This window comes from Heterodontus francisci, chromosome 11 (genome assembly GCF_036365525.1).
Source record: "Heterodontus francisci isolate sHetFra1 chromosome 11, sHetFra1.hap1, whole genome shotgun sequence".
Classification (NCBI taxonomy): Eukaryota; Metazoa; Chordata; class Chondrichthyes; order Heterodontiformes; family Heterodontidae; genus Heterodontus; species Heterodontus francisci.
The window spans coordinates 115,982,515-115,994,598 of NC_090381.1; the positions used below are offsets into that span (position 1 = coordinate 115,982,515).

The 12,084-nt window shown below is 42.6% G+C and overlaps 1 protein-coding gene across 1 annotated transcript; it reads right to left on the bottom strand.

The window, feature by feature from the left end:
* Positions 1-151: 151 nt before the first annotated feature.
* On the bottom strand, positions 152-11,752 carry LOC137375101 (extracellular calcium-sensing receptor-like). The gene is made up of 7 exons (XM_068041729.1): positions 11,639-11,752; positions 10,293-10,459; positions 7,834-8,125; positions 6,580-7,416; positions 4,902-5,135; positions 1,228-1,351; positions 152-1,059 (listed from the first exon to the last, which is right to left on the bottom strand). The coding sequence occupies exons 1-7, from the start codon at positions 11,750-11,752 to the stop codon at positions 152-154; spliced, it is 2,676 nt and encodes an 891-aa protein (XP_067897830.1).
* Between the last annotated feature and the right edge of the window lie 332 nt (positions 11,753-12,084).

Here is a 12,084-nt window from a genome sequence, read left to right on the forward strand (position 1 = left end):
ATCGTAACAATCTTATCTGAAACACTGCTAGGAAAATGAAACGTTAACGTTGTTTCTGTAAAGGGTAAAACTGCGAAAATGCTTCAACATGTCCAGCTCTTTCTCCTCATGTCGTTTGAGGCTTCTTAGTTTCCCAGACTCGCCTGATGTCTTACGTTTGCACATTTTTACCGATCAGGTGTTTTTTGGTGTTCTTTTCTGGTTTGAACAAGATGATATAACATTTTGGAGCAAAGATGCAGCTCAGCAGTCCAAAGCTCGATGCTAAAATTGCAAATATTTCCACTACGTCAGTGTATTTTCCGGGAGTACTCACATAGGCTGGAATAAAAGTTACCCAAACTACAAAAAAGATGAGCATGCTGAAGGTTATAAATTTTGCTTCATTGAACTTGTCTGGTAACGCTCGGGCCAAGAAAGCTAAAATTAAACAAGTGCAAGCTAAGAGACCGATGTAACCGAACACACAGCAGAAAGCGACAGTGGAACCTACATCACACTCAAGGATAATCTTCGCGCTTTGATATTTGATATTTTTAGCTGGGAGTGGGTGAGATGTCACCAACCAGATCCCACAAATTATAATTTGAATCAATGTACAGAGAAAGACAATGGATCTTTGTTGTTTGGGTCCAAACCATTTCATCACATTACTGGCCGGCAGGGTTGTTTTAAATGCCATCAGGACTACCAGAGTTTTACTAAGAATACAGGAAGTGCTGAGAGCAAAGCTAACTCCAAACACGGTGTGACGGACCATACATGACCATGGTGTTGGCTGTCCAATGAATGCAATGGAGCACAGAAAGCACAGTATTAATGAGATTAATAGAAGGAAACTTAGTTCCGAGTTATTTGCCCTTACAATGGGAGTGTTTATGAAATGTAAGAAAACAGCCGCCACAGCTCCCGTGATACAAGCTCCAAACAGTGAAATTGTCATGAGCGTGACTCCCATGCTGTCTTGAAAGGAGGGAAACTCAATTTCTTTAAGAATGCATTGATTTCTTGGATCATTGGGCCAGTAATCTGTAGGGCATTTAATGCATTCTATCGAATCTGTACAGAAAGAAAGGTACAAATAATAGTTCAAGTGCCCATTTTTACATTTTTTTTAAATTGACGAAAGCTGCTGACATGGTAAGTCCAAAATATAGCGTGCTGTTAAATATTCCCTCGTACGTGTTTACTGCTGAATTATTGGCGAAAGTGCTCATTCTTGCCTACCTGTTTGGTTACTGACCTCCCCATCAGCGCATGGGAAACAATCAAAGCAGCAAACAGGCTGGCCCTTACGGACGGCTCTTCTTGTACCTGCAAAACAACTATCACTACACGTTGAGACAGGAACCTGTGGAGACAAAGGGATAGATTTTAACCTCCTCAGAACCCATCCACTTGTCTAGAGTAAAAGCCCGGCCCTCTCAGGAAGTCTTATTAAAATTTATCGTGTAGTGAAATCGTAACTCGTTGATTCATTGATAAATGTACCTTTGCTATTTGAGAACATTTCGTCACTTCTTTCTACTTGTGTAACTTGATTGCATTTCAATATAAGTCGGTTTGCCAAATGTAACTAAGACGCAAACTATTTGACCTCTGATATTTTGCACATCAACAACATATTGCTAACTAGGAACCCAGATTTTAAAACACCTTCATCGCGATCAATGGAAGTTCAGCATAAATGAGTTGCGGAACATACACTTAACAGGAGAACAGGACTTGTGTGTAACCCGTCCAATAAAACATACAACGGAGACACACAGTATTTCGGGGGCTAACGTCATTCATTGTCAGTTATTCCATAACAATCAACGGGAATAAGAAAATGAAATGCATAGTGTCAAAGTTGTTACTAAATTGTCACCATACATATTGCAGAGCAAGTGATTAATCGAATTCTTTGGCTAAATTCTCAATGTTCATCAAGTTAATGTTAATTACCAAAAATAGGAAAGCGGAAGATAAGGAAAGGCCATTGAAGCTCAATCATCTAGCGCATTAACTCTCCTACTGTGGAATCGATGTGTAATTTTGAATGTGCAGGCTTGGAGGGCCGAATGGCCTGTTGCTGTGCTGTACTGTTCTTTGTTCTTTGTTCTTGATCCTGATGATTTGGCCTCTCCTATATTGCCTTGTCAATTAAACCAAATACTCCTTATTTTTGGTTAAATAAGTCTTCCTGTTTCAGATTTGCATTTCAGTAAATTCCATTAATCCCCTCCGACCCTACTTTCCTGGTGTACTTTGACCTAAACATTGTAGTTTACCTTCCCGTGCTATTCATTTTTGTTATGTCTTCACCAGCCCCTTACTTTCGATAAACATAACAAATGATAGATGAATATAAATTGGATAGCTATCTGCAATTATTGTAATTGTTAAACCAGATTCCACTTGGATATTGATCATTCATATATTTCGAGAATTTGTTCTTAAGATGTGAATGAACTGGTAAGACATCCTTGTTTACGTCAGAACATTAAAAGCCAACCTGACAGCATGGGAATGGAGTTATGTGTCGGTCTCGAGAGAGTAAGCAAGGAGATTCCCCTCCCTGAAAGTGATGAATGATCCTGTTTGAATTTTTACAACAATCCAGCAACTGTTCTCCTGCTGCCATCCCACCAATTGAATTCAGTTTCATAACTTGTCATGGAGAAGGATTTGAACACATCACCACTGGGTTAGTGGTCCAAAGCCAAAACGACTGCACTGTCGTGCCCTCTTTTTGATGTGAAATGAAATGGCAGGTTTACACATAGGGGTAATATTGTTTATTTGAATATCCATCAAATCAATGAAACCCTGATGATAATCAAAACGTGAAATGGTCAAAACAGTATAGAATAGACATTAAAACAGAGATAAAAACAAGAAATGCTGGAACCACTCAGCAGGTCTGGCAGCATCTGTGGAAAGAGAAGTAGAGTTAACGTTTCGGGTCAGTGCCCCTTCATCGGAACTGACAAATATTAGAAAAGTCACAGGTTATAAGCAAGTGAGGTGGGGGTGGGGCAAGAGATAACAAAGGAGATCTAGATTGGACCAGGCCACATAGCTGACCAAAAGGTCACGGAGCAAAGGCAAACAATATGTTAATGGTGTGTTGAAAGACAAACCATTAGTACAGATTAGCTGTTAATACACTGAATATTGAACAGCAGCAAGTGCAAACCTGAGAAAAAAACAGTGGGTAAGCAAACTGAACAAACTAAGATGAATGAACTAAATGCAAAAAAAAAGTTGTAAAAAATGTAAAATAAGAATGTAAAAAAAAAGGAAGAAAAAAATAAACTAAAAATGAAACTAAAATGGGGGGCTGTCATGCTCTGAAATTATTGAACTCAATGTTCAGTCCGGCAGGCTGTAGTGTGCCTAATCGGTAGATGAGATGCTGTTCCTCGAGCTTGCGTTGATGTTCACTGGAACATAAAGGAACATCTACCGATTAGGCACACTGGTCAATTAGGTCAATCATCTGAGCTCCAGGACATCAGGGCAGGAGTTCCACAGGGTAGTGTCCTAGGCCCAACCATCTTCAGCTGCTTCATCAATGACCTTCCTTCAATCATAATGTCAGAAGTTGGGATGTTCGCTGATGATTTCACAATGTTCAGCACCATTCGCGACTCCTCAAATACTGAAGCAGTCCGTGTAGAAATGCAGCAAGATCTGGACAATATCCAGGCTTGGACTGATAAGTGACAAGTAACATTTGCACCACACAAGTGCCAGCCAATGACCATGTCCAACAAGAGAGAATCTAACTATCTCCCCTTGACATTCAACGGCATTACCATCGCTGAATCACCCACTATCCGACATCCTAGGGGCTACCGTTGACCAGAAACTGAACTGGAGTAGCCATATAAATACCATGGCTACAAGAGCAGGTCAGAGGCTTGCGCCGAGTAACTCACCTCCTGACTCCCCAAAGCCTGTCCACCATCTACAAGGCACAAGTCAGAAGTGTGATGGAATACTCTCCACTTGTCTGGATGGGTGCAGCTTCAACAACACTCGAGAAGCTCGACACCATCCAGAACATAGCAGCCCACTTGATTGGCACACCATGCACGACCATTCACTCCCTCCACCACTGATGCACAGTGGCAGCAGTATGTACCATCTGCAAGATACACTGCAGCAATGTACCAAGGCTCCTGAGACAGCACCTTCCAAACCCGCGACCTCTACCACCTCGAAGGACAAGAGCAGCAGATGCATTGGACAATCACCAACTGCAGGTTCCCGTCCAAGTCACACACCATCCTGACTTGGAACTATATCGCCATTCCTTCACTTGTCGCTGGGTCAAAATCCTGGAACTCCCTTCCTAAAAGCACTACCTCACATGGACTGCAGAGGTTCAAAAAGTCAACTCACCACCAACTTCTCAAGGGCAATTGGGGATGGGCAATAAATGCTGGCCTAGCCAGTGATACCCACATCCCATGAATGAATAAAACAAATTGAACAGACGCTTGCAGATGTTTTCCAGATTAGTTTTGAATTTATCAACCGCCCACCGCCCCCCCCCCCACGACCATTCTCCCATCCCCCGTCACCCCCCATCACCACCAACACCCACTGCCCAACCACCATCCTACTCCCCCCCCCCCCCCCCCACCCCGCCCCCCACCTCGCTCTCTTCTTGCGAAGGCCATGTCCTCTCGTTCTACTACTGAAATTCCTCTGCAAGTCCTAAACATCACACATTCAAAAGTATTCCCAAAAGCAGTTACTGAACAGCAGAATTGCTCGGGTCCCTGCCTGTAGGAACCTTATGTAATGTCATCAATAGTAATTGTTCAAATCAACGCGGTTGCGGCATGATTTAAGACAGAGGCTTGAGTCACCCCTCCTGGTCTTTGGTATATTGGGCATAGCCTTACTTTCTTTTCCAGCCCTGTTCCATGCCAAATTATTTCACTTTCATCCAACGCGAGTTCTTCTCCTGCCGGCAACGCTGCATCATAATAACCAACTTTAACAAACTCAACCGACCCATCAGGGCGCCTCTGCCAGTTTATCAGATCATAGGAAGCGATGGGATCTCCGTCCTGATCAAAACTTATTTCCTCTCCAAACTGGTTGGTGAAACGCACTTTCCTCAGGTACTGTAAAAGCTTCAGAAAAGGGAAAACAATTATATCTTTTGCCACTTTGAGTATATTTCATATTGTCTGCGACGCGATCATGCCTCACAAGCCTTATTGAATTCTTTGAAGATGTGACAAAACACATTGATGAAGGAAGAGCAGTGGATGTGGTGTATATGGAATTTAGCAAGGCGTTTGATAAGGTTCCCCATGGTAGGCTCATTCAGAAAGTAAGGAGGCATGGGATTCAGGGAAAGTTGGCTGGCTGGATACAAAATTGGCTGGCCCATAGAAGTCAGAGGGTGGTAGTAGATGGAAAGTATTCAGCATGGAGCTCGGTGACCAGTGGTGTTCCACACGGATCTGTTCTGGGACCTCTGCTCTTTGTGATTTTTATAAATGACTTGGATGAGGAAGTGGAAGGCTGGGTTAGCAAGTTTGCCGATGACACAAAGGTTGCTGGAGTTGTGGATAGTGTGGAAGGCTGTTGTAGGTTGCAACGGGACATTGACAGGATGCAGAACTGGGCTGAGAAGTGACAGATGGAGTTCAACCTGGAAAAGTGTGAAGTGATTCATTTTGCAAGGTCGAATGTGAATGGAGAATACAGGCTTAAAGACAGGATTCTTGGCAGTGTGGAGGAACAGAGGGATCTTGGGGTCCATGTCCATAGATCGCTCAAAGTTGCCACAAAAGTTGATAGGGTTGTTAGGAAGGCGTATGGTGTGTTGGTTTTCATTAACAGGGGGATTGAGTTTAAGAGCCGCGAGGTTATGCTGCAGCTCTATAAGGCCCTGGTTCGACCACACTTGGAATATTGTGTTCAGTTCTGGTCGCCTCATTATAGGAAGGATGTGGAAGCTTTAGAGAGGGTGCAGAGGAGATTTACCAGGATGCTGCCTGGACTGGAGGGCATGTCCTACGAAGAAAGATTGAGGGAGCTAGGGCTTTTCTCATTGGAGCGAAGAAGGATGAGAGGTGACTTGATAGAGGGGTACAAGATGATGAGAGGCATAGATAGAGTGGATAGCCAGAGACTTTTTCCCAGGGTGGAAAGGACTATCACCAGGGGGCATAATTTTAAGGTGATTGGAGGAAGGTTTCGGGGAGATGTCAGAGGTAGGTTATTTACACAGAGAGTGATGGGTGCGTGGAATGCGCTGCCAGCGGTGGTAGTAGAAGCAGATACATTAGGGGCATTTAAGCGACTCTTGGATAGGTACATGGATGATAGTAGAATGAAGGGTAGGTAGTTAGTTTGATCTTAGAGTAGGTTAATAGGTTCGGCACAACATCGTGGGCCGAAGGGCCTGTACTGTGCTGTACTGTTCTATGTTCTAGGTTCTATGTACCTATACTAAGACATTGGAACCGGACCCCTGCAATATTATGTGTACTCTTGCCGGCGTGTCGAGAGAAAAACAAATTATTTTGTTTATGGGATAAATAGTAGCTTGAGACATTTCCTCACCTGCTGGGGTTGAATGTTTGACTTTTGACCACATGTTTTGTTGCTAAATGGACCTTTCCCATTTTCACACGATTGTAAATTATGAAGGGCGTGTGCTCCAGCGTATACAGCTTTGTACACGTTGTAGGAAACTCTTAACTGGGACACCTCGGTATATGTAGACTCAATGGTCTCCAGGCTCTCTAAACCTGTGCATGGTCTATAAGGAGACGCTGATATGTTTTCTCCTGGTATCTGATTTGAGATTTTTACGCTACAGCCGAAGACCTCCCGCCAGAGTTCTTCCACAAACGGATCGTCTGCTGCTGTGGAAGGGTGGAGTTTGACTAGAAACTCTCTCAGTCCTGGAATTTCCGCTCTCCTGATTCCAAACCCGATTGTGCCTGACAATATTTCCAGAGTTTCCACTGACCACATTTGGAATGATGTGACCCAGGCTTCACTCGCGATCAGCTGGATGTCAGTAATGTTCTGCATTCTGAATTCTGTTATCAAAGACATCGTGTCACTCTCTCCACAGAATATTATGATCACTTTTGCAGAGGATTTTTTAATGGTCTTTGCAATCTGTCGCATTCTTTCTCTTGTACGACCAGGTGAAAGGAATTCAATGTAGGCGATGCAAATTTCAAACTTCGCAATTTCTTCAATTAAAGACCTCATCCCGAATCGGCCATAATCGTTGTCTTCAGCCACAGCGCCGATCCAAGTCCATTCAAAGTAGCGGATAAGCCGGACTAAAGCTTTCATCTGAACTGTATCAGTGGGAATTGTCCTGAAAAACGTTGGGAACTCACGCTTATCGCTGAGGCATGCGCATGAAGAGAAATAGCTGACCTATGGGGAAAGGAGAATAAACTGAGACATTTAGAATCATGCAATGATCGTATCATGCAAAACAAAAAACACAATATGCCCATTGTATCTGTGTTGGCTCTTTAGCCAATTGGTCTCACAGCCTTTTCCCCATAGCCCAGTATTTATTTCCCCTTTTCAACTATTTATCCAATACCCTTTTGAAAGTTACTACTGAATCTGCTTCCACCGCTATTTTAGGCAGCACATTCCAATTTATAACAAATCAAGATCAAGCTTTCTCTTCATCTCCCATCTGCTTCTTTTAACAATTACCTTGCATCTTTGCGCTCTGCTTTTCCAGCCCCACTGCTCATGGAAACAGTTCAAAGTAACAGTACACACCTACTTTAACTCGCCCTTGTAAGCGTTTGCTGCATATGAATTGACATATCTTACCATACCAATGCCGAAAGGGGCCACGACTCTCGACACGACGATAGATTGCGATGATCCACCATCTCCCACAATCATGGACACTGATGGAACTCCTGCACACGTGTAATTTGAAACGCTTCCGTCTTTCTCCTTCAGTAATTTGAAAGCTCCTTTCAGCCCTTCAGAAGGCGCGTCACAGCTGTCGAAAATCTTATAACCCAGAGTTATGTCAGGAAGCAATTCTGGGTTCCTGTTTATTTCTTCTATTGCAAACACCATGGTTTGGGCCCAACGCAGCCCACGTTGGCTGAACCTGTCACACACATGCCATTAATCTTATTTCCAGACAGTGTCATTCCTTCCATTCTTTGCAACATTCAGAAAAACTTGAAAAATTTACTTTTTCATTAGAACAATGAAAATTACAGGACAATATAATGGAAGTTTTTAAAATGAAAGGAAATGGAACTGGGTAGACAGCAGCAGTTTCCAGTCGTTGGGGCGTCTCGAATGATGGCCCACAGATGCAAGATTTAAAATAAGAAATTTAGAACAAAGGGAAGAAATTTCGTCAAACGGAGTGTTGTGAAGCTATGGCTTTCACTTCCAGAATTAGGTAGATAAAAGAAAAAGAGATATGGGAAGCTGAAGGCTAAATGTCATTAGAATTATTTGCTGCATTGGAGGCTAAATGTCGGCATGGACTGGTTCACTCCGAGTTACTCACTTGTCATAACTGGCATTTTAACTGCCAAGAGAGGGCTGTGCATATCACCGAAAAAGACTTCTCAGGGCATCTGCGAGGAAGAAGGTGTCACACCGCTTTCGATTTGCTTATGGTACCGTTGACATACACCATTGTACTTGGCCTCAGCACCAAACCGCAGTTCATTCTAACGATTTTTGGAAGAAAGTTCATCGACCTGAAACGATAACTCTGTTCCTCTCTCCGTAGATGCTGCCTGATCTGCTGGCTGTTTCCAACAGGTTTTTTTTTGTTGTTGTTTTTATTACAGTCGGTTAGGAGAAGGTCTTTCATAAGGTCACAATTTCGGGAAAAATTCCAATACCATTTCTGCAAATAGGCGTTTGTATTGTTGGAAACAGGCGCAAAGTAACTGGATTATTGTTCATCATGGTGCTGTACCTATATCTTTTGCTGAAATAGGAAATTGTCTGGACAAATGAGATGCTTTTCTCGGTGTGTAAAATTTATACTTTGACATTTTTTCTCCACTATTTTCGATAATATTACACTGACCTCTGCTGGGTTTGTGCATTGAGGCCATTTGGTAGCAGTCCATCACAAAACTTCACCTGCTTGTTTGCAACAATACAAACTCCTTTTTGCAGAAATTATGTGAGATTTTCTTCCTGAAATTGTGACTTTTTAGATCATCTCCTAACCGAACTATAATAGACTGTAATAAAAATAAAACCTGCTGGAAATCCATTCCTGGAGTCTTCTCATTTTACCGCAGACTGATGAATGTCTCCACTTTCTTGACCCCAACTACCCATTGGGGTAATCAAGCTGATGAATACCCTTGTATAACGAAATGTTTTCTGGAGTCTACTCCAACCTTACATTTCGAAACCATCAATCTCTGTCTTCCCGTCCTGCTGCCGTGACAGCTGGAGATTCGCGGTATTAAACCTATTCGACTGATCTCCAGACCTGTTTTCTGTTATTGCACAAACAATCACAGGATCTTGCACAAAATCAAGCTATTCGGCCCATCATGACTGTGTGAGCCCTTTCAAATACCTATCCAAATAATCCCACCCCACCATAGCCCTGCAAATGTCCACTGTTCAAATATCTGGATCCAATTCACTCTAGAAAGTTATTGTTGAATCTGTTTCCCGCAGCAGATTGCAGATCAAAAAAACACGCTGCGGAAAACAATTCGCCTCATCTCCCCGGTCCTTTTGCCAATTATGTTAAAGTTGTGCACTCTGCTTACCGAACCACCCTCCGATGGAAACAGTTTAAAATGATTGCATCAGGTACCCTCTACCTCGTCTAAGTATGTGTTTATCGCAATCAATTGACACATTTTACCATACCAATGCAAAAAGGGGCCACCACTCTGGAGGCTGAGATAGATTGCGAGGATCCACTATCTCCCACATATCATGCATATCTATTTCCATTTAATTTATCAACAGCCCTCATGATGTTACGTACCTCTCTCAAATCTCGCCTTCGCCTTCTCTGCCCTCGGGCGACCACCCTAATTACTTTGGTGTCATGGCATTACCCACTCAATAAATAAATGAGTCAAGAAAGGAAGCCGCGGGAAGGGGAACAAAGAGGGAGAGAGCATGAAAGCACAGAAGAAAATAAACGAAAAGACAACAACCAACCAAAGAATAAAGAAGAACTTGTGATATTGACAATAAATGATGTTTAGGATAGGCTCCATCCCAGACCCGAGTATTTTCAAATAGAAATATCAATGATGATTGTCACTCACTCCACAAAGCGCACCGGTTGCGGTTTTGATCGGAATGAGTTATAATCCGGCGCTGCTCTTAAATGCATTGGGAATAAACCACCCAGGATAACGTCCCCATCCTGAAATATTCCAGGGTTGAATTTTTCCCGGAGTTTGCATGTCGGATCGACTGCGGATGCCAGCATCTGGATTGGGATCAGTAACAAAACGTTCCAAGTGGAACCAAGTGGCATCAGGAAAACCGAAAGATTTTCTCAGGAGTCACTGGAAAGAATTGCTTGAATCTGTGCTTCAGCGCTTTGGTGCAAGCGGCCCGCTGCAGGGCAGTATTAAACCCTCACAACCCAGTCCCAAGAGGTTCGCTCATTCTTTTTGTTATCAGAAAGGCTCAGATCCTGTTTTCCAACTCTCGGGGCGTTTGTGCACCTGACAGTTTCGTTCGATTAAACTTGGATACCGCAGAACCATATTAGGAAGACATTATATTCTCGGTGAAGTGAAACGTTCAGTACAGAGGAAATGTCAGATCGTTAGTGTCAATGCATCTATTCAGAAGTCTATCCGTGTCTATTCGCGGGGAACCAGTCCCGTATTTGCTGCTTCCATTCATTTCACAGGCACTGAGAGAGAGAGAGAGTGACAAGATGAAGATACTTTTAAAGGTTTCAATGGCAACTTGATGCCACTTAAATCTGAATGATTCGTAGAGAGGAAAAAATAGATCTGTAGCGGCCCTTCCATAAAAAGCACATCCAGATTATTTGCCTTGTATTTGAACTGATTTCTTTCCCATTCTGACTATAGTAACACTGTTGTTATTACTGAGCAGCACTGAGGAGCTTGCTCTGGTTGTTCGCTATTTCTTGCAGATTATAAAACGCGGGTGAAAAGAAATTAACCTGAAACGTTAACACTGTGTTCTCTCCACAGATACTGCCAGACCTGATGAGTATTTCCAGTATTTTTTGTTTTAGCTACAATTTGATAAGATTCCTTTGCCGTTTAAGCATATATAGGGGCCAGATCAAATTATTGTAAACACACTTGCAGCGACCACAGCAAATCACGCTGCAATCACAGAATCAAAGAATTGTTCCTGCACAGAAGGAGGCCTTTCGGCCCGCCGTGTCTGCTCTGGCTCTCCGAAAGAGCAATTTACCTAATGCGGTGTTAAAATTATAACCAGCTATGCAACACATCAACAATACGAATAAAAGAACATTCTTGGGAGAGAAACATTTGATTAATGATTTCCAGGCCAAACATTTCCAAATTTCTCTCGGAAAGAAAACCAGGAAACAGGATGGATTTGTTGAGCGCTGCCTACAGAACGCACCGAACTGTACAAACATCTTCTGATTTACATTAGCACAGGCCCGGTAATACTTTATTGCAAACATGCAAACAGTATTCTTTTCTACTTTGAAATTAGATCCGGAAATTTTAAGTACCCGAAGTGTTCTAAGGCCAATAGTCATCCCTGAGCCATTATCACCAAAACTGATAACTTGAGCATTTAATTCATGCGACCAAAACCCGATGTGTGTTTGCATAAACAGCAGCGATGCCTGCACTTCAAAACGGAGTCATTTCGAAGTGAAGTGTTTCGGGAGCTCCCCTTGACACGAAAGGAGCTCTATCAATAGAAATTCTTAAGTATTTTGAGAAGAAACAAATTCGAAAGGAATGAAGGAAGAATGACATAAATTAACTGAGAAATATAAACAAGTTTCCAACATATATCAACAGATAATTCAAATGGGAATAAGACAGGGCTATACAAGAACTACAGGAATCGTGAAAAAACTTC